This window comes from Mercenaria mercenaria, chromosome 11, assembly GCF_021730395.1.
Source record: "Mercenaria mercenaria strain notata chromosome 11, MADL_Memer_1, whole genome shotgun sequence".
NCBI lineage: Eukaryota > Metazoa > Mollusca > Bivalvia > Venerida > Veneridae > Mercenaria > Mercenaria mercenaria.
The window spans coordinates 79,446,392-79,470,840 of NC_069371.1; the positions used below are offsets into that span (position 1 = coordinate 79,446,392).

Here is a 24,449-nt window from a genome sequence, read left to right on the forward strand (position 1 = left end):
GCATCATTGCTGTACACATTGTCGCAATGCCCAAACCTGAGAACTATCAGCCACAAATTTTTAGTATCAGGACACTCGCAAATGGAATGCGATTCGGTACATTCAACGATAGAAGGGGCAAAGAAAATTACGCCAGTGTATGTTCCATCACAATGGTGCACGTTAATTTCACTGGCAAGAAAGTCACAGCCTTACATTGCCGTTCCAATGAAATACAACCATGTTGTTGATTTCAAAGCCTTTGTGAAGAAACATTGTCCAAACCTCAAAGTATCAATATTGGGTGGAAGAATCAACTGGTTACAGGTCAAATGGATACAAGTACGAAGAGAGAGCCCAAAATCTGTATTTGTAAATTACAGCTTTGAGCCCGAAAATTTCCAGGAGATTAATGTCGAGAGGACAACTAGGAAAAAGGGGAGATTGTACAAATGGCCCGAAAATGACAAAGATCTAACATTATGTCATATGACTCAAAACTTCCCATCTCAGTGCAGAAGAAAAATGATTTGGTTACTTTATGTTCAAAGGAAATAATACCAGAAGAGTTCCACAGTTACTATGAGAGCTTACCATCAAGCAAAAAGGAAAAGGATTTTGTACCCATGGAGTCAAGTGATGAGGACACAGATATTGAATAAACAATGTGGAGGTTACAAGTCTAATGGAAATTACACTAACATAAAGGAAACCAAGTAAACTTCATAGAATTATAATGTGCAAAGTTATATGCGTTATGTAATAACATTTGGATATAGCATGTCTGTCTATTGTATGCTGAACATGTTTGCAAAATGATTACTGTTCATTTCTTTCATTATAACAGAAAATATTATTGCGTAAACATATATCTTTATGAATAATAAAATATAATAATATCTTAGATATACTTAAATTTATTAATGCATAAAGGTACCATTTGTCATATGGTGCCTTATTGTGATATGTTTTCTGGATCTTTTCAGAACTGTTCAGTGCAAAAAGGGACCATATTTTCATATGGTACCTATTTTGCACTTGAACCTTATTATATTGTATTATGCAAAAAGGAACCATCATACTTAATTAGCTAATTCAGGTTAATTAGTAAATAAAATTGATACATACTTTCTGACAATACACATCAGACACATGCCAACTTATATGTAAAGAGAAAGTAGTGTAGTTTAGAAACCTGATTTGATCTAAGGCTTAGAACTTTAAAATGCGATTTTCTCAAAATAATGAAAATGTCACATGGTACCTTTTTGCATTAAGGGGACGATATTTGAATAATTTTTCTTTGAAGTGCTATGAAGAGCAAAACTTCCATCAACTAATAAATTTAGGCATTCCAACATCACCAAAATATATGTTACAAACAACTTTGTAATTTAACAAGTATAATTACCTAATATTTTGATTGATTTGAATTAGAAACTAGAAAATGCTTTTGTAAAAAAGCACATGTCTCCCCCAATGCAAAGTCCTATAGGCAAGAAGTCAATAGGGGTTAGGAGCGAAAGTTAAAGAGACACTGATGGTTGGCTGCAATACGGATCATCTACTTGGCATGTCCAGTCATCCCACTAAATTTCGACACTCTTGGCCTAGTGGTTCTCAAGTCACTGTTCAGGCTCCTGTGACCTTGACCTTTGATCAAGTGACCTCAAAATAAATAGGGGTCATCTACTCTGCATGTCCAATCATCCTATTAAGTTTCAACATTGTAGGTCAAGTGGTTCTCAAGTTATTTCCAAAAAATGATTTTACATGAATAGGCCACTGTGACCTTGACTTTTAATAGAATGACCCCAAAATCAATAGGGGTCATCTACTCTGCATGTTCAATCATCCTATGAAGTTTCAACATTCTGGGTCAAGTGGTTCTCAAGTTATTGATCGGAACTGGTTATCAATGTTCAGGCCCCTGTGACCTTGACCTTTAACAGAGTGACTCCAAAAACAATAGGGGTCATTTACTCTGCATGAACAATCATCCTATGAAGTTTCAACATTCTGGGTCGAGAGGTTCTCAAGTTATTGATTGGAAATGGTTTTTCATGTTCAGGCCCGTGGCCTTGACCTTTAACAGAGTGACCCTAAAACCGTTAGGGATCATCTACCCTGCATGACCAATCATCCTATGAAGTTTCATCATTCTGGATCAAGTGGTTCTCAAGTTACTGACCGGAAATGGTTTTCAATGTTCAGGCCCCTGTGACCTTGACCTTTCACAGAGTGACCCCAAAATCGTCAGGGGTCATCTTCTCTGCATGACCAATCATCTTATAAAGTTTCAACATTCTGGGTCAAGTGGTTCTCAAGTTACTGACCGGAAATGGTTTTCAATGTTCAGGCCCCTGTGACCTTGACCTTTCACAGAGTGACCCCAAAATCGTTAGGGGTCATCTACTCTGCATGACCAATCATCCTATTAAGTTTCAACATTCTGGGTCAAGTGGTTCTCAAGTTACTGACCGGAAATGGTTTTCAATGTTCAGGCCCCTGTGACCTTGACCTTTAATGGAGTGACCTCAAAATCGATATGGGTCATCTACTTTGCATGACCAATCATCCTATGAAGTTTCAACATTCTGGGTCAAGTGGTTCTCTAGTTATTGATCGGAAATGGTTTTCCATGTTCAGGCCCCTGTGACCTTGACCTTTGATGGAGTGACCCCAAAATCAATAGGGGTCATCTACTCTGCATGACCAATCATCCTATTAAGTTTCAACATTCTGGGTCAAGTGGTTCTCTAGTTATTGATCGGAAATGGTTTTCAATGTTCAGGCCCCTGTGACCTTGACCTTTGACGGAGTGACCCCAAAATCAATAGGGGTCATCTACTCTTCATGACCAATCATCCTATGAAGTTTCAACATTCTGGGTCAAGTGGTTCTCTAGTTATTGATCGGAAATGGTTTTCAATGTTTAGGCCCCTGTGACCCTGACCTTTGACGGAGTGACCCCAAAATCAAAAGGGGTCATCTACTCTGTATGACCAATCATCGTATGAAGTTTCAACATTCTGGGTCAAGTGGTTCTCTAGTTATTGATCGGAAATGGTTTTCAATGTTCAGGCCCCTGTGACCTTGACCTTTGACGGAGTGACCCCAAAAACAACAGGGGTCGTCTACTCCAGCAGCCCTACAACCATATGAAGTTTGAAGGTTCTAGGTCAAATGGTTCTCCAGTTATTGCTCGGAAATGAAGTGTGACCTACGGACGGACAGGGCAAAAACATATGTCTCCTGGAGGAGACATAATTACTTTTGGATTAAAAAGAGTATGTAATAGTCTGGGATAACAGCATTCTATTCTAACATTACAAATGGTGTATTAGTAACAAAGGGGAGTAACTCCGATTATGAGAACCCCCTGCCTGTCTGTGACACTATGCAGAGGTACATGAAAATGGTTCAGTGTGGTTAATGATAATCAATTTTGGGAGTTTGCCTTTAATAGAGAGAATAAATATATTTACCACTGTTAACCCAAATGGACAACTCCAAAGACTGGGAGGAAAAGGAAAGATACAAAGATGCACCAGTTCCATGTTTCTCTGGTTCTTTAGTGTGTAAGGTGTAAAGCACCCATATGAGGGACTTTCATCCCAATGGAGGAGCTGGGGCTCAAACTCAAGACCCTTGGTTTTACGAGTACTGGACACCTACATCCTCCAGTGGTGAGAATTCAGCAATCATAATAAAACGCTCCTTAAAATGGCAAGAAATGCACTGAGTGTAAGAGATTCTAAATCTTTAAAATACTTCCTGTCATACTTCAACAGAACGAGGTAAATTAAAAATTTGAATTGATTATATTCTTACCTGGTGTACAAGAACCTTTTTCTGTCGCATGTGTTTTGAATCTGAGTTTGCACGAGGTCTGTATCGGTTGTGAAACTGATCAACTCCTGTCGGTGGACCTGACTGATGCCGCTGCCTAGAACTTGGAACTTTTAGCTGATCCCCAAGAATTTTTCCCATTAGCGAGTCATCTTGATTTTCAGGGGGTAACGTTACAATATGATCATTATTTTTTAAGGCACTCAGTTGTGATTCATCCATAGACGCATCCATTCTGGCTGCTTGTATAGCTTTTTTATTTGGTTTCTTTATTCCTGATAAATCCGATTTTGAGCGAGGTCTTATTGAGTCAAAGAAGTTTTTAACTTTTGATGAAGTTGATGGGGAATTCCCTTTCACATTTTCTTCCCCAGATTTTTTTCTGGCTTTGTCTTTTGAAAATAGTCCCCTGATACCCGTTGATCCTGATCTAGGTCTGAATTCGCCATCAACATTGTCGACTGACCCGTGATAACCCGGAGATACTGGAGATGAGGGGCTGTGTTCCGACTCCATCAGCGGCATTGCTATTGCGCTCAGATCCTGAAATATATATATATATGTACATGAATAAGACTGAAGCAACTAACTCAAGGGAGACAAATCTGTCAAGCTTCAAGAGTCACTAGAACTGTTGTATCAAAGTTATTTCTATTAAACACATAAAATCAAGGGAGGCAAATCTGTCAAGCTTCAAGAGTCACTGCAATTGTTGCATCAGAGTTATCTCCCATAACACATACAAATCATTTCGTTGCTTAGCCAGGCGTGTACTTCTTTACGCTCAAAGCCTTATATTTATTTTGTGACTGCAAAAAAGAAAAAGTGCTTACAAGTCAAAATCTGCAATAAAACTTGGGTGATTGTACCTTTAATGAGGCCATGCTCACTACCCTCATGAATACCACATTTACAGGTAGAATCTACCTATTTGTAAATGTGTACAATTTCTGATGACTCTGAATTCAATGTACAGTTTAAAAGCTATGAACAACAGCAGCAGCAGCAACAACAACAAAATGAAAATTTCATCATAATGATACATGTATTTGTTCCTTAAAGACCCACCACAACCTAGTGACCTACTTAACCCCAAACATATACCTTAACATCATTCTGATAATAAGAGTACGACACAGTTTAGGCCTTCCTGAATTAATGTTTTTTTCACAACTTCATCTGCAAACTTATTCAGTTAATCTGTTAAATTCAGTATAGTTTTTGAAGACATAGATGAATAATTATCTTATACTGTAGAAACAAAGTATGGTTTTCGATTTATTAAATCCATAAAATACTGTCCATAAGGTGACATTAATTCAATAAAACACATTTGTCTTGGCCTAATACATACCACAGTCAATATGTAACTACATACTAGTATTTCTTACATTTTTACATGCAAATCATGTAAAATTACTATCAAGACCACAGTCAATATGTAACTAAATACTAGTATTTCTTACTTTTTTACATGCAAATCATGTAAAAATTACTATCACAAAGACACAAAAGAATATTACAGTTATTCTTTGGTGGGTCTTTAAACTTTCACCATTTTCCTGCACTGAGAACTGTTGACCTTGGTGTACTTCATTATGATTTCATTATCTCTCTCTGAGGCAGATGGTGTTCTTGAGCAAACTTATAAACAAGGTAATAACTCTTAGTTCAAGGTTGCAAAAACATACACGATTTCTCCATATAGAATGGTACCATAATCCCATTATTAGAGGAATATATTTCACATAAACTGGGTCACATTTTAATTGTTTTTTATTGATCATAAAGGTGTTTATAAGCAAAACAGAGTACATCTGTAAAACAAGTGTTGAATCGATGTTGATTTTCAGAATTATGGAAAAAAGTGGAAAAAAGATCTGAGGCAATTGATTAATAAAAACATTTGCAAAATTTTCATCAAAAGAATAATACTACTAAGTAACAAGAGAATGCTTTCGTTAAAAGTATAGAATTCATTTCAGTGGGACACGATAGAAAAGGCCAGACATTGTGTTGCTATACATATGAGCCGTGCCATGAGAAAACCAACATAGTGGGTTTGCGACCAGCATGGATCCAGACCAGCCTGCGCATCCGCACAGTCTGGTCAGGATCCATGCTGTTCGCTAACAGTTTCTCCAATTATGCTGGTCGCAAACCCACTATGTTGGTTTTCCCATGGCACGGCTCAATTATTGCATAGATCTCAAAGTTTTTCCTTCTATTGTAAATACTGTATAATCATTTTGCAGTCACAACACACTGCAGATAAATGCAGGGTTACTGTACTATGCAGTGGCTGATTTTCATCATCAGGGTAGTATGGTGGCTGATTTGTGCCATGTCAAGTTGTTGTGACAACAACATGACAGGTCAACCTATAAAGGGTGCAAAAACAACATATTTATACCCGCCAACACACACCTCCACAAAACAAACCTGTCAAGTTGGCAACCATTATTAAAAATTTTGTTATTTTGTATAAAATTTGTTGAGCTGTCTTCCCCACTCACATAATGACACTTCCTATGTCGGCTTGGCTACCTTTATTTGTTGGTTATTTCAACCATTTGTTACTTTTTTCGAGTGAAATCTGCTGAGTTTTGTGACAAAGACATGATAGCATGACAATAGGAGAAAAAGTAAATTTTGTGGAGTTTTCACCAACACAAAACCTTGACACAGCAGAAATCTGCAACCATAGGCGAGTTTTAATTAATATATATAATGAGAGACTGAGGCAGATAGGGAATCAGATATGATAACAATTGTCACACTAATGCTAGCAGACAATGTTACATGACAATTGCTTCCCGTCAACTTAATGGGACGCCACAATATCAGATTGTTCATTCTATTCTTTCTTGCTATAGTCTTAATGGACATTTAAAATGACCTAACACTTTATTTCAATTTAGATAACATTAATTTTTTACTGTTATAACAAATAATAAAAAGATATAAGGTATGCTTGTTAATGTTGTTCTACCACTCTAAAATAATGCAACCACTACCATTAAAGAGCAGAGACATTTCCACAGACCTTAACTGTTGTTGTGGTTTTTATCAAACTAAACAAAGAGCCAACAACAACAACATCAACAACAAGTCATTTCATTAACAGCTAGGTTTTTACCATTAGTTCGCACCCGATGGCATAACCCAAAGGTACTATAAAAACTCAAGACTTCTCGGGTGAAAAACAACATAAATACAACAGAAGAAGACTTATAGTTATGTTCAATGAGCACTTAATACATCTGAAATTTACAAGTACGCATTATAAGAATTAGCTTTTCTTGTCCTGGTTGCTCAACCTTCTGCATCAAGATAAATTTTTGCCGAAATAATGATAAATATGTACATATCAATAATATTATGCTGCAACACTAAATAATTTTAAAATTATTTTTGTCAAAATTTTATGAAACACAAATATTCTAACTGTAATTATGAACTTATTTTGTTCCTTTAAGACAAATCTCTAACAGAATATATGAAAATTGTAAAATGTCTTCTATAAAAACAAGAGCTGTCTCCATAGGATGACACATGCCCCCGATGGCACTTTGAATGAATAGTTATGGCCGATGTTAGAGTTTAGGACCTTTGACCTACGGACCTGGGTCTTGCGCGCGACACGTCATCTTACTGTGGTACACATTCATGCCCAATAATTTTAAAATCCATGCATGAATGACAAAGATATGGACCGGACACGCCCATCAAGCACTATTTTAAATATGACTTTACGTCTAAGGTGACCTTGACCTTTGAGCTACGGACCTGGGTCTTGGCGCAACACATCGACTTAGTGTGTTACACATTCATGCCAAGTTATTTGAAAATCCATCCAGGATGACAAAGTATGGACCGACACGAATGCACTATCATGAAAAATGACCTTTAACGTCTAAATGTGACTTGACCTTTGAGCTACGCCCTGGGTCTTGCGCGCGACTGTCGTCTTACTGTGGTACACATTCATGCCAAGCTATTGAAAATCATCCATCGATGACAAAGATATGGACCGACACGAAATTGCGACAGATACAGACGACAGACTGACAGACGGTTCAAAAAACTATATGCCTCCTTTGGAGGGCAATAATAGACTGCAACCCACCTTTAAAAGAGTTTGTAAAGATACTTAATTAGTCAATAATAGGGCTTTATTCATCCACATGTTGTGCACATTCAAGTTAATCCATGCGTAAAGAATTTCATACAACATGCAACCTTTATCTGATCAACAAATACAGCAGATTATCTGCAAACACATTAAGGACTGAAAGTAGGTCAATGAATCTAGGTCAATATCAGAGGTAACTGAACATTTATGATTACACCAAAATAATTTCATTATCAATAAGTAGTTTTACTGGGATTTAGGACTTACCAATTCCTCTGTATAACTTACTATCTCCTACCTACAACTTGCCAATAGTTCTGTTGGACACGGACATACTAACGCTTACCCACAACTTACAAACACTTAATACAATTACTAACTCCTACCTATAACTTAACCAACAATTATGTTGGACATATTTACACCTACCTACAACTTGCGAACTCTTACATTGGACACACTAACTCCTACCTACAACTTACAAACTCTTACACTGGACACACTAACTCCTACCTACAACTTGCAAACTCTTACATTGGACACACTTACTCCTACCTACAACTTACAAACTCTTACATTGGACACACTCACTCCTACCTACAACTTACAAACTCTTACATCGGACACACTCACTCCTACCTACAACTTGCAAACTCTTACATCGGACACACTCACTCCTACCTACAACTTGCAAACTCTTACACTGGACACACTAACTCCTACCTACAACTTACAAACTCTTACACTGGACACACTCACTCCTACCTACAACTTACAAACTCTTACACTGGACACACTCACTCCTACCTACAACTTACAAACTCTTACACTGGACACACACACTCCTACCTACAACTTACAAACTCTTACATGGACACACTCACTCCTACCTACAACTTCAAACTCTTACACTGGACACACTCACTCCTACCTAAACTTACAAACTTTAACACACATACACAACACAAACACATCCTACCTAAACTTAAAACTCTTACATGGACACACTCTCACTACCTCAACTTACAAACTCTTACATTGGACACACTCAACTCCTACCTACAACTTACAAACTTTTACACTGGACACACTAACTCCTACCTACAACTTACAAAGTCTTACATTGGACACAACAACTTACAAACTCTTACATTGCACACACTCACTCCTACCAACAACTTACAAAGTCTTACATTGGACACAACAACTTACAAACTCTTACATTGCACACACTCACTCCTACCAACAACTTACAAAGTCTTACATTGGACACAACAACTTACAAACTCTTACACTGGACACACTAACTTCTACCAAAAACTTACAGACTCTTACATTGCACAAACTCACACCTACCAACAACATACAAACTCTTACATTGGACACAACAACTTACAAACTCTTACACTGGACACACTAACTTCTACCAACAACTTACAGACTCTTACAATGGACACATTTACTCCTACCAACACCTTACAAACTCTTACATTGGATTCAACAACTTACAAACTCTTACACTGGACACACTTACTTCTACCAAGAACTTACAGACTCTTACATTGCCAGGACACACTAACTCCTACCTACAACTTGCAAACTCTTACACTGGACCTCCAACCAACAACTTACAAACTCTTACACTGGACACACTAACTTCTAACAGATTCTTACATTGCACACACTCACTCCTACCAACAACTTACAAAGTCTTACATTGGACACAACAACTTACAAACTCTTACACTGGACACACTAACTTCTACCAACAACTTACAGACTCTTACATTGCACACACTCACTCCTACCAACAACTTACAAACTCTTACATTGGACATAACAACTTACAATCTCTTACACTGGACACACTAACTTCTACCAACAACTTACAGACTTACATTGGACATACTAACTCCTTCATAAAACTTCCAAACTCTTACACTGCACACATTTTACTTTTACCTTCAACTTATAAATTCTTACACTGCACACACTTAACTCCTACCAACAACATTGGACACACTAACTTCTACCAACAACTTACACTCTTACATTGGACATGCTTACTACTACCTGCAACTTAGAAACTCTGACACCTCTCAAAACATTTAAATACAATACCCCATGATATATTTAAACATATTGAAACTATAAAATATTCCACCAATCAATAAACATTATGACAAGTAAATAGCTTCTTTTGATTTACTTCTAATACAACAGACAAATAAATTGCTACCAATTTACTTGGCAAGTGCAAGAATATAAAATTTCATTTAAGTGGTCAGAATTATTGACAACAATGTTTGCAATTATTTCCGTCTCAAACAAATTTCTCTCCAAAGGGATGACATTGATCTAAGGAGGGTATTCTATTTCTTTATCTAATTTCTCAAAGACAATACAATACATTAAATATTTGCTGTTTTTTTTTTTCTTCTGATGGTTAGATTTACTACAATAAGTAACCCTATTTGTGTTAGGGCAACGTGAGGACCTACCAATAGGTTCAAACCCCCAATGTAAAGACCCACCAATAGGTTCAAACCAACAAAGTGAGGAATCACCAACACATGAACCTGTTCGCAAAATTATTTCAACTTTTCAGATAATCAAGGAAAGACAGGCTATTCCCAAACATGCATCAATTTGACATCTGAGTGCCTGACAAGTTAGTTCATTGGGAGGTTTCTGTGGACCTCAAAAAAAAAGCTAGACTTCCCAAACAGCATGTCCTGACAACACTTGAGACCACACATCCCCATATATGGCCCAGAAAGACATGTACCAGACAGTAACAGTTTTGAAGTAAAATCCCTACCTTCAGTGCAAAACTGTCCATGATAATCATGCAGCAGCACATTCGAAGGCAAGTTGCTGAGAGCCTTAAAAACCACAAAAAGTTATTTTAAGGTTAAAATTTAAGGAAGAAACATGACACACTTCCTGTAGTGGCTGAAGTACACTTGAGAGAACTACTTTTGTGCAAATTATGTCAGACAAGTTGTTGCACCAAGTAGAACTGAGAACTGGGTTGTCCCCCTTGCAGAAACATTCTGAACAGCAATATAGGGTTAGATTTTAGTGTGATTTTCAACAGATTTAATATCTTAATCAATTTGTAAGACTACTTTTTTTTAATCAGTCCTTACAATTGCAAGTCATAGTCTCTTTAATTACTTCCCTTTATAGTTATAACATGGTTAACTTCTCTTACTGCCGAGTATAATAATACAACAGATATTAAAACTTTTACATTTTGCAGAATGAAAGTTCGACTAAAAAACAAAAATATAATGAAATAAACTTTTTATCAGATAAGTAGCTTAGTCTAGCTACAAATAAACTGAAACTGTGTCAGATTGTTCACTGCAGACAACAGCTGAATCCAAGAAATTTTAAGTAATGTTTACTTTATTTTTCATAGCGACATTGAAATTTCTGCTGAAAATCCCTTGATGGCAAGTTTTTTTATAGAAAGTTTGTGGGTCTAATAGATTAATCAGAGATATGGATGTACAACAGTCCAGGGATTATCATGTCACACAGGCAATATCACCACTTCCACATACAATGCAATTCACTATAAAAATATCCTTAAAAAATTTGTATATGAAAATTTTGCAATTAAAAAAAAGTAGTTCTTATAAAATACCTCGGTATACTGCGGTGGATCCAACATTTCGCTTTCAGGATATTCTGGAATGGTTAGGTGTAAATCCTGATACCCATTCTTTCCGTTACAGTGTAATCGCTTACGTTTCATCATCGTTGCAGAATTTGAATAAAGTTTAATTATTCGTGATAAAATTCAAAATAACTCCCTTTTTATACTTGTTAAAAATGCTGACACATACAAAGAGAAATGTTTAAACAAACAGACTGGTATCAGTTTCTATACACATTCAGATACTCCCATAGTCCGATATAAAGTAATGATTATCCGCTTAAAATGGATGGTTTAACCTAAATTTCACAATTCTGTGTATAAAAATAGCATCTAAGACGGTGCCAGCCGATACAGACAGGACAACCACTGCTAATTAAGAATTCCAATTTTTCCCTACAAAAAATCCTCACAATTTCTAAAATAATACATCTAATACGTCCAAACAGTAAAATGTTCTATATTCCATCTAAACACTTGAAAATTATCTTGTGACTATACGCCTCCATTTCAATTTCATTAAGAACTTCACTAACAAATCTCTTAAATCTGATAAAAGCATTAAATATTCAGTTATATTACACGCTTGCAAAAGATATATGCCATGGTACAATCACAAATAAATCCAATGCACAATTGTAATTCCCAATGTTTTTTTCTTTGATACTTTTGTGTGCAGAAACCATGTGCTTTGTGACCCTGGAACACAATAAACGCCAGGAGAACATTCACTGCTCTATATAACAGTCTGACTCATGCAATATTTGTAAACATCTCCTTTGAATAACTGTTCAATAACTTTCCCTTTCATTTGTACATCTTTTTTCTGTAGTTTTTAATTAGTAACTGAGAATATAAATTAATAAAGAAAACTGAAATTATCAACTTTTCACCTATCTTTTTCTAAGTACTTTTCACCTACGGGTGAAGACTAAATATAACACTGCATGTTACACACTGTATTAAATCATGGGCTGCCCTTCTTTGCTGCCCTTGGGGTCATTCTACCCTTTCCGTTGGTAAACACATTATAAAGGGGTCAAAAGATCATGGCCATTCATGTCCATCTGTTGTTATCCACATGCGGTTAAGGTCAGGTCAAAGTTCAAGGCTAGGTTTGTTTTTGTAAAAGTCAGGAGTTTAATGTTTTTTAATGTCCTTTTTGTTACATACAGTTTAAGTTGTATTGTGGTAAAACATATATGCCTGGTTGTTTGGCAGATTGGGTTAGGGCTGTTTTGCAATATAATACAAGCTGTGGAGAAAGATTGCACCCTTTCATGCACTTTATGTTGCATTATGCGTATTATGTAAACACGGTGTTCAAATGCAGACGGAATTGATGGTAACATGAATATTAATAAGCCCTGTGTTTTAAGATCTTATTTTTGCATGATCCTGACAATGTGACAATTAATGTAGAAACAGGACCATGTCAATGTGTAGACACGCCACATGAAAAGCTCCAATGTTACATTTACATAATCAGAGAAAAAGTAACAACAAAATAACCCTCACCAAGAGAGAAAATTGTCCCACCTCATGAGATAATGGATCACAGCCATTTCTGTGAATTTAATGCCACTAGCCTGATAATAATATATTTCTACATGTTTCCCCTTTTTTCATAGAGAAAAAAGCCAGCCTATTTTATAGATTTTCACAGAAGGATGATGTTAAAATTATCATGATATTGGACATAGGATATAGACTGGCTCAGTTCACTACATTCAATCTTAAAAATGTAAAAAGATAAATCACAGTCTAGGAGCTAGTCTAGGTACATGAGCTAAATCAAGTCATTTTGCTTGATTATCCCTATCATACTTGCCATCCAGCGGCAGTATGTTCGCCATTTTTGACTGGGCCATAAGATACCCTGAAGATTTTTGTAACAATCCAACAAGTAAAACAACAAGAGGGCCATGAAGGCCCTGTATCGCTCACCTGACCTATTGACCTAAAGATCATCAAGATTAACATTCTGACCAAGTTTCATTAAGATATGGTCATAAATGTGGCCTCTAAAGTGTTAACAAGCTTTTCCTTTGATTTGACCTTGTGACCTAGTTTTTGATCCTACATGACCCAGATTCACACTGGACCTTGAGATCATTAAGATTAACATTCTGACCAAGTTCCATGAAGATACAGTCATAAATGTGGCCTCTAGAATGTTAACAAGCTTTTCCTTTGATTTCACCTAGTGACCTAGTTTTTAACCCCAGATGACCAAATACTAAACTAGTCCAAGATTTTATTGAGGGTAACATTCTGACCAAGTTTCTTTAAGTTTGGGCCAAAATTGTGACCTCTAAGAGTGTTAACAAGCTTTTCCTTTGATTTGACCTGGTGACCTAGTTTTTGAACCTCAGATGACCCAATATTGAACTCGTCCAAGATTTTATTGAGGGTAACATTCTGACCAAGTTTCATTAAGTCTGGGCCAATATTGTGAACTCTAAGAGTCTTAACAGTCAAATTGTTGACAACGGATGACTGACAACGGACGACTGACGGAAACAGGGCAATCACAAAAGCTCACCTATGAGCACTTTGTGCTCAGGTGAGCTAAAAATTCAAAACTATTTTTTATTTTTGCCAAATCAGCAGAATTATACAACTGAAAATACTCTCAACATGATCTTATTCAAAACTAACCATGATATTTTGAAAATTAAGAGTTTGTGTTACCACCCTTGAAGTTCCTTAGAATAATGTATTATACCGTTTATTTTATCTGACATTTTAAGAGAACTCTGTTCCGGAAAAAGGTGGATCAAACAGAAGGAATTGTCCGCAACAGACATTTAAACACGAAACAATACGAGTGTAATATTTCAGTACCACTTAGCTGGCCACTTCTAGACATGTATCAGCTTTTTCGTCTTCAATAAAATATGAAGAAGCTTTTAAACTTTGACATTTTCTTGCAAAACAGTGCTTATCTACCAATCCCACATGCACATAAACAACAATAAAACAAAAGATTTGGAACAATTCATCACAGATGGTAAACTGCTTTCAATTGTTTTGACAATGTTAGGCATAAGGTTGAAAATATTGCATGGAACATAATATTCTAATAACATCAAAATGTGACATAAAATATGATTAGTCAGTTTAAAGGCACTGGCCTCCAGATCCTTTGACAACAAAAAATGTCTGGGTTTTTAGTTTATACATATTAAACTTTATTTAAGGTCGATTGTGAAGAAGTTCTACAACTTATATTAATCATTCTCGGCACCTCATTCCTGATGGAATCCATCGCCACGAGGGTATGAGAGAGCGCCAAGCAAGGGAGCTACTCAGGTACCATTTTTCACGACTTTTGTATGACGTGGCCGGGGATCGAACCCACGACCTCCTGCACTCGAAGCAGACGCTCTACCACTAGGCTATCGAGGCAGTGCACTAGGCTATTCTAGGTTTTAGGAAATTAATGCTATATTTCTTAAGAAAGCATTTAAACTTAATTACTGACAGACTATATGTTGTGGAAACACATGAGAAATAGTTGTTTTTACTAATTTTTACACTGAAAATTGAAAAGTGCTCGAAGTAAACTGTCTTTAATTATAAATATTTATATTTACAATTAACAACTGTCAAACATATATTCTTCCGTCCAGTATTGGTACAGACAGCAGGAAAGTTATTGTCGCAGCGGTGCGGGTTCAATTCCAGAGTTCTTGAATTGTCCATGTTATTTTCTTGAACCTGTCATGCACTATACATGACAGGTGGTTCATGAACTAATGAAGAATTTTGTTCATGAATGGTTCACTGCTAGTGTCTGAAGATAAAATGGCACAATAAAAACCTATAGCAAGAAGTTCATGAACTATTCATGTTCAACAAAATATCAAGAACTATTCATGAAGTGAATAGTTCATGAACTGTTCATGTACATTAGTTCTTGAAGTCATCTTTCACTTTTCATGAACACGGTATTTAAGAATGTTTCAAGAATTTGTGCCATTTTATCTTCAGGAACAATTCATGAAGTTTCATGAACTCCATTCATGAAATATGCATGCATTGTTCATGAACAGTAATGTTTCATTTCGCAGGGGTATAATAATGAGAACATGGGACACAAGTTATTTCCTTAACACACTGATCATCAGATTCAGTTCAAACATCATGAAGTTTATTTCCTTACTTAAGTCAAATATTGTCCATTATTTACTACAGTTGAAGCAGCCACTTGCCTTCAGCAGCCTGATCGAGTCAGCTAACTTCCGTTCTAATTTCAACTTGTATTTAGCACTCACTTAAACAATGCCAGTCATACTCTGACTAACTTACCAAATAGACATCTTGTTCTAATTTTCTATCTATCTTAACAGCCACCTGCCTTAAGCAGTGAGACTGTGTTGCTCCGTGCTGGTTAGCTGGCTGCTAAATGGAGGTTTGACCTGTTCCTTTTAAACTCCTGATACCACTTTGAGGTCACAGTAAGGTCAAGCTATCAAGTTTCTCCTGTTCTATAGAAATTTTTGATCAGATATAATGTAATGATTATGGACTTTTGTGATCCAGATCTTGCAAAACAGATATCATATATCATGTATACTTCCAGAGAGCTACCACAAGTAACAAATAGCAAAAAAATAACCTTGATAACTTCTGTTTTTGTAATATAACACCTCAATAGACTGTATTTAGAAGTGAATGCAAACAAAGAAATAAGAAATATTTGGTGAACAAACAAGAGAGATTTTCAATATGTGAAGATTTTATGCCAACTTGAAACAGTTTATTTTCACTGATCAATGAAAACATTTTACAGGAGACTTAAAGCAAAGCCCAACATCAATATCTATATTTAAAGCATGAAATCAGACCCTTTGCTTTGTAGCAACAGTAATTAAACTCCACTTGGTGAAAAAAAGAATCAGAAGGTTTAACAAACCAGACAATCCCGAAAGTATCGAAAGTATCGTGACAATCTTTCCAAAACAAATTAGAGGCAAATGAAAAAGTTTCTGATTATGGCTGATGATTCTGGTAACTGTGGATGATTCTGGTAAAATTCTAAGAACAGTGAATGATTCTGTTAGTAAGGGATGGGCTGATGATTCTGGTAATGATGTGCACTGTGACTGGGCTGTTTATTCTGGTCACTTATTAATGGGCTGAAGATTCTGGTTATTGCGGATGGGGCTGATGAGTCTACTAACTATATGCCGAGATGATTCTGGTAATGATGGATGGGCTGATGATTCTGGTAACTAAATGGGTTGCAAACTCAGGTAATGATGGGCTGATGATTCTTGTAGCAGTGAATAGGCTGATGATTCTGTTAATGGTGAACAGACTGTTGAGTCTATATAGTAACAACTGAATGAATACCCAATATTAAGCCTCTAACCCAACCTAATTATTTGACCTTGTGAAACAGATTTTGACCCTGTATGATCCAGTTTTTAACCTATCAAGAGATTTTAAAGGCATAAATTATGTCACAAAATTTAATTAAGACTGGGTCAAAACTGTAAGCACTAGAGAACCAATAGTGCAAATGTAAATGACAATGTAGAACTATGGGTGACAGTCTGACACTGGCTGATTACAAAAGCTCATCTTGAGCACTCTGCGCTTACAGGTGAACACTTTTAAAAGGACTGTTATATTAGATTTTGAATTTATTACCTGACTCTTGCTTCGTGTGACTCGTATCTGCGGAATATTCAGCTTTGGAGTATCAAGGGAACCCCTCTTTTCCTTACTCCGATCATGACTTTTACTCAGACTAATTTTGATGAACGGAATACTTAATAGCGGGTTACGAAGAAGATACTTGTCCCTGGAACGATCCAACTGTTTGGACATAAGATCTACGTACATCTCCGACATTTTCACTTTTCTTTTTCACCTATATTCCAGTAAAGTTTTTTTCCTCACTAACTCATTACTAACGTTGTTGTTGTTGTTGTTTGCACCGATATATGCTTTTCTGTCTGGTATGCAGCAGAAATAACTGGCTGCTTAGCACCTAGCATAGCAAGCTCATCAAGACATTTATCTCCATGTTATAATTATGTCAAACTGTTAGCTTCAGAAGTTCTTATATCAGTTAATAGCAGCACCAGTAGTCAAAGAAATTCCAAAAACCATAGGTAAGAATGAGAGTATACATTAATAAGTGCGTAAAACCTGACAGCAATAACTTGACACAAACATTTTGACAACTGGCTTTCAGCAAAATAGTCTGCTTAAACAAAACACAAACATAATCAAAAGTAACGGAAATCAAGAAATGGAAGGGAGACAACTTCCAGCAAAGATTTTTTTACATCCAATTTAATTCCTGTCGTTATACAACCCCAATGAGTCCACCCCTCCCTATGACCTTCAACCTCTTTGTTTTTAAAGCGAAATTATGACAGTTTGAAGAACTGTACCACATCATGCAGCCTTATAAACCACAATGAAGTACACTGAAACAGACCTAGTCTAACTGTGCAGACCCTATGTTTTGTTCACAGGAGATAACTCCGAGGCTATTCGAATTTTGTATCAGTATGTCCCTTTCCTTCTAAAAACACTGAATAATTAGAGACAAGAAAGGCTGGTCAGAATATATGAGTAATGATTGAAAAAAATTAAATACAGATTATCTAGTCAGCAGCAAGACTATGGCACTAACTCTAGCAAAGATTGCTTCAGAAACCGAGGACCCACTTGAGAAATTGTGCTGGTCATTTCCTAACTAGCATCATTACAAGAGCATTCTGTTCATCCCTCAGCATGCTTGACTGACATGCTGGTTCGCTGTATGAAACTTTTTCTCATTTTCTATGTATTTTTACTATCAAATAAGTTCTTGATCAAGCCCCTTTTCCATATAAAAATACTTTAAGATGAGACAAAATTCTTACAATATATGATCAAGGAAGGGTGGGGTACAACTAAAACTTGCAGTACAAAATATATATTGATGATCAATCAAGTAAATATGGGGAGCAGTAGATTCCAATTGTAAGTCAATAACAGAGATATTATCAGCCAGCATATGTCTGAATACAGCAAAAGATCTATTGTAATCACCCTCACAGATACACCTAGATATACCTACTGTCAAGTAAATAACAAATCATAGTCCCCTGAACATCATGTATGAGATTTAGCAGACCTACGCAGGTAATCATTCTGTCTTAGAAACTAAACAGGTATTTATGTGAGACTGACTGAAAAACACCATTCATGTAATGCTAAATTCTTGTTTACAGTTCATTAACCCCCTTCCCAGGACTTGGTGATATTTCCAGGAAACCTGTGTGCCAAGTATGCCATACTTTGTGACAGGTTCTATTTTGAGGAAGAGCAATTAAGGCAGTATAACACTTTCTTAGGAAAGATCTGAGCCATTTCAAGATTATTGACTGCATTATCTAATATCCCTTCTGCAACAGCTAGCCTTTGGTCTGCATCTTGTTCAAGATAAAATGTAAGAAAAATCAGTGTTAAATTACAACAAACTGAAAAATGATAGTAAGAAAAAAAATTACCCCACCCACTATTGATGTAAATTTATGCAATCAACTATAAACATCATGTATACTTCCAGTATATGTACTAAAAGCCAGTTTCCAAAACATTCAACAGAACTGCAAATAGTCATGTACTTATTTAAACCTTATTTAATGAATTTAAACCTTTTTGTTACTAAAAAAACGTGTTAATTAAATGTACTTGTTGCCATAGAGAAGCCGTAAAGCACGTTTCTAATTATCCACAGAAATAGAAGTAAAAACACATGAACAAAATGTCAAATCAGTAAACTGTACGAACACATCCAAGACACCAAACATTTTATATCCGTCAAGCAAAAATGCCGTTGTCGTTGTCGCACATTATGACCACAATAAACAGCGAGTGAGAATGGTTACCTCTGGTATATATCTCCCAAAATGTATGTTTGATTGGTGCAGATCAGTCATAGAACAGTAATTGAAAGAAGAAAGATTAATGAGATAGGTATCACTGTAACCGTGCCAACAACGATGTAACGATGCACAGAACACTATTGCCAGCTCCTTGACTTACCTTAGAGGACAAACCACTATATTATTAGATGCATGATTATACTTATAGGCACTGTGCAGAAAAAATCTGATGCATATTTCACAGCAATTTAAGATCAAACATATCTTTCTTCCCGCTGGAATTCCAACGAAATCTTGATAGATATACATGTTATGTGCACAATTTTTTGTCTACCTAATAGTTGCATTAGTTCAACTAATATGTGTTCCTTTTTCTCAGAAATACTGATAGAGGAATAATTAAATTTCATGGGCATCAAATTTTGTGGATTGGGCCAAAATTAACTCTCGTGGTGATAAGAATTCGTGATTTCAAATTCTGAATGTAAAATGAATGTGAATGGGATTTAGATTCATTGATTCAAACAACCACAAAAACTACAAGAATTAGTCCATTTAAGATATAAATTAGCAGTAAAGGTTAATGATTTTACAGTATATCATAATTATTATAAATCATACTTCTTCATAATTTTAACAGAAATTTAACAGCTTGATACGTTATCATCCTAAAAAACAATCAAAACGGAATAATTAAATATCAATATAAACTGTTTACATATAAACTAGAGCTGTTTTTGAGAAAAGCGCACGTCACCCACAACTGCCTAATCATCTAGATTGGCATTTCTTCTCCATATAATGTATCGAGTCAACCATGCACCAAGACCTGTATCACTGGCATCAGTATATTCAGTAATTCAAGGGCCATAGTTCCGAAATGCCTGGGCTGATTTGGCTATAGTTATCGAACTTGGCCGAGGACTTATTGTCAAACACATTTTGTTCAAGTTTGATGAAGATCGGATGAGAACTGTTCGACTTAAAAGAGTGCAGACAAAATTTGATGACTGACTGACTGACACACTAAATCAATATGTCCCACCACAGTGGTGTGGGAGACCTGACTGGCTCAGACACACACACACACAGGAGTAAATCAATATGTCTCCCACCACAGTAGTGTGGGAGACATAATAAGCATAATAAGGGCTCCAACTTTGCTCTTATATTTCATATATTAGAGACTATCAACCAACCTAAACTACTACGCTTTTCTTCCAAAACAAATCTGCGAAATGATAGTCTTTTCAATTTTCCTGATTTGGAAAACAACTCTGGAACCTGAGTCTGAAGAAAAAGGCACTGGTATTATAATGAAGTTCCTGGCAATTTCCTTACAATTAAACGTCCGCATGACAAACTGGACATCTCTGGGAGAACCAGTTTCATCCTTGATCCAACCATTAAAGGAAGCCGATCTTATTTGATTAAATCATTCAATCAGCGCTGTAAGTTTTCCCTAAGAAACCTCTGGTTTCAGCACTTTATTCTGATAATTCCTGGTGATTTCTGGAGTGTTTATGTCAGAATAAATCTCCAGAGACACTGAGTTAAATATAAAACTGCTCTGTATGAAAAATAGCTCTTAGTACTGGTACTGGAAAGTAAATTGTAATTTGGTGAAAAAATTTGCTGGTTACTGTTAAATCTTATTATTTTTATTTCTCACAGAGGTGACCCCTTGTGAGGTGACCCCTCTTTGTTCATTCTAAAATATAGAAAACCCGAGGTTAGAACCCCCGCATCATAATCCAAAATGGTCAATTTCTAGACTGAGCTCAATTTCAACCAATTGTCCACAAACCAGACTCAGTCACAGTCCTAGATTGTTTCAAATTCTGGACTGTGGGTCTTTTCATTCTTATCTAGAAAAGGCCGATATATATTCAGCCTGCACTTCCCAGTTGAAAAACAAAGTTCTTTTTTCTAAGTTGTGGCACACTGAAAAACTTCCAAAAATGTAAAAAGAATTGTTTTTGTTATTAATTTGGCAAAAAGAAAGAAATGAGGAGTAATGTACTCATCTAGGATTGGGAAAGCAAAAAGAATCTTCTTTCTCTGTTACAGACATCTTTTTCAGAAGAAAAAAGTGTTGGATTTAATAAAATGCTGTTTTCCGAAAATCCGTGTATGAATTTCCCAATTCTGAAGGCCTGGGGGCCCTCTTCCCAATTTCCAGATGAAAACCCCTGGTGACTACATAGAATGCACCACCTTTGCAGCTGTCAGTTTCAGATTCAGCTCCCTATAAACTAAGCTTTTCAACCTGCAGCCTGCCGGCATTTTACTGTAGCCCAGAAAGTTCAAAGCAGGCTGCATGATGGTTGAAACTTGCAGGCAAAATATGAAAACTTCTTAGAATAAAGAACTTCTAAAAAAACAAGCACTCTTAAAGAACGCTGAACTTGCTTTGTTTATTTAACAAACAAACTTCAATCTCAGCTTTGACTTGAATGTTCTTGCATAAACCAGTTTTTATAAGCAAATACTCAAAACTTCCCTGATATTATACATTAAGAAAAGTGGATTCTGTCAAGTGGTGGGGGGGGGGGGGGGGGGGGGGGGGGAGGAGTGGGGGGGCGGGGGGGGGGGGAAGCAATCTAATCAAAGAATATGTACAGTAGAACCTGTGTTATAGACCACCTCTAAAAAGAGACCACCTGGCTCTAAAGACCACATGACATTGTTTTGTTTCCCATTTTAACATTTACAGTGTATCTGAACCTGGGAATAAAGACCACCTCCCAATAAAGACCCCCTGTGAAACAGGTTCATGAACTTCATGAATTTATTCATGAATTTGTAAGAATTCATGAATTATCAAAAAAGTTCATGAATTACAAGGGACAGTTCACTAACTTAATTTCATGAACTCTCAAGTTCAAGAATATTACTTTCATTTCATGAACTTGTAAACGTAGTTCATGAACATTTCTGAAAATCCATTAGATAATTTAAGAAATTCATGAACTTGAAAATGAAATTCAGATAATGACTGAAATTTAATTCTGATTCAGGAACTACAGTGTTATTCCCTGTAAAAAATGTTCTAGAACTAGTATTAAGTTCTTGAACATTCAAGAACTAAATCTGAAGAACTTAAAGAACTGTTCTTGAACCAGCAAAACAGTTCTTAGACTGTGGTTCTAGAACAATGATGGTTCTTGAACACTGGGTCAAAAACTGTAAAAGTTCAAGAATTTATAGAACTTTACCAGTTCCTGAACAGATACTGTTGGTCTAGACTAAGAACCAAAAGTACTAAAATTCAAAACCTTTTTCTAGTTCAGTACCAGTTCTTGAACCCAATTGTGAGTTTCTGAACTGTTCATTCATTAAACATAAGACTTAGGTTTATTACTTTTTACAATAAATGAATAAGTTCATGAATGTTCATGAACAATAAATTCATAATGTCACATGATCAGTTTCCATTATTTTGTTGCATGCTGGGAAATTTTTTGCACATGTGATTCTGCAATTTTTGAGAAGTTTGTGCAGCAAATAAGAAGGAAATATATATCATACTACAGTAAGGAATGGTTTAAAAGGAACATGAGTATACTGAATATCAAATAAGTAATTATGGTGTTGTCATAAATCATTCATTTTAAAAAATATAAAATCCTTTTAAAATGTCACAAGTTTTCACGACCCTGAAGCAAAGCTAGTATCTGAATTTCAATCTTGAGATTAAAGTAAATTATACATTGTTTAACTTAATGTTTTGTATTTTATACAGCAATAATTGTTTACTTCTTATTATGCTCCCAATCCCACTCTAGTTTACTGTTTTACTCAACATGTCATTTGTTGAGGGTGGAAAATGTCATTGTCACAGTGACTCAGCAGAGACTAAAAAAAAACAGTCTCTAGCCACTAACTGAACAACACTTTGACATACAGGAATTTGTCTTGTATCAAGCTCTACTGAAATTGTTCAAAGAATTCCATTACATGCAGATCTCTCAGGTTTCATTATGTTACACTCCTACCAGGTTACCTTGACTAGTTCATGAAACTTGTTTTTTTTTTTTTTTACAAAAACAGTTCATGAATAAATATTCAGGAAAATCAAAGTTGATGCTTCATGAATTTCAATATTCATGAATTAAAATTCACTTTTTAATTCATGAACTAGTTCATGAATATCGAAATTCATGAAACATAAATTTTGATTTTCATGAATATTTATTCATGAACTATTGAATGAATTTGTTCATGAATAAATTCAGCCCGCCCGCTTAGCTCAGTAGGTAAGAGCGTTGGTCTACGGATCTCGGGGTCGCGAGTTCGATCCTCGGGCGGGGCGTATGTTCTCCGTGACTATTTGATAAACGACATTGTGTCTGATATCATTAGTCCTCCACCTCTGATTCATGTGGGGAAGTTGGCAGTTACTTGCGGAGAACAGGCTTGTACTGGTACAGAATCCAGGAACACTGGTTAGGTTAACTGCCCGCCGTTACATGACTGAAATACTGTTGAAAAACGGCGTTAAAACCCAAAACAAAAAACAAGTCATGAATAAATTCATGAAGTTCATGAACCTTTTCCACATTTTGGCTCTCCCAAGGGTGGTCTTTATAGACAGGTTTGACTGTATGTATGCACTCTGGAAAATGAGGAAAAGAACCCTTTTTGTATAAAGAGTTTTAAATTTACATCATTGTTTTAAAAATGTGTGTCTGAAAATTTAGAAGAATATGTAAAGTAGATGTAAATAAGAATTAAACCATATTCTCACTTGAAATTCTTAAAACTTCATTTAACAAAGGGAATTATAAGAATGATTAACTATAAATGCTATGATTAGTAGAATTTGTTCTGCACACTGAAAAAAACCACTAGCAATTGTTTCATATTCTAACACGATCCGATTCATTTTCTTATTAAACAAAGAAGGCAGAAAACA

At 35.9% G+C, this 24,449-nt stretch overlaps 1 protein-coding gene across 29 annotated transcripts in view; it reads right to left on the bottom strand.

Annotated features, from left to right (window-relative positions):
* The window catches only part of LOC123532297 (5'-AMP-activated protein kinase subunit gamma-1-like), a 416,776-nt gene that overhangs the window by 71,714 nt on the left and 320,613 nt on the right, over positions 1-24,449 (bottom strand). For 27 of the 29 annotated variants that reach the window (XM_053517856.1, XM_053517853.1, XM_053517855.1 and 24 more), the window contains one exon: positions 3,814-4,374. In XM_053517856.1, the coding sequence (XP_053373831.1) occupies positions 3,814-4,374 (561 nt within the window). Of the gene's footprint in view, positions 1-3,813; positions 4,375-11,621; positions 12,323-17,294; positions 17,561-24,449 lie in introns of those variants that run through there. The other 2 variants (XM_053517862.1, XM_053517867.1) reach the window with 2 other exon arrangements.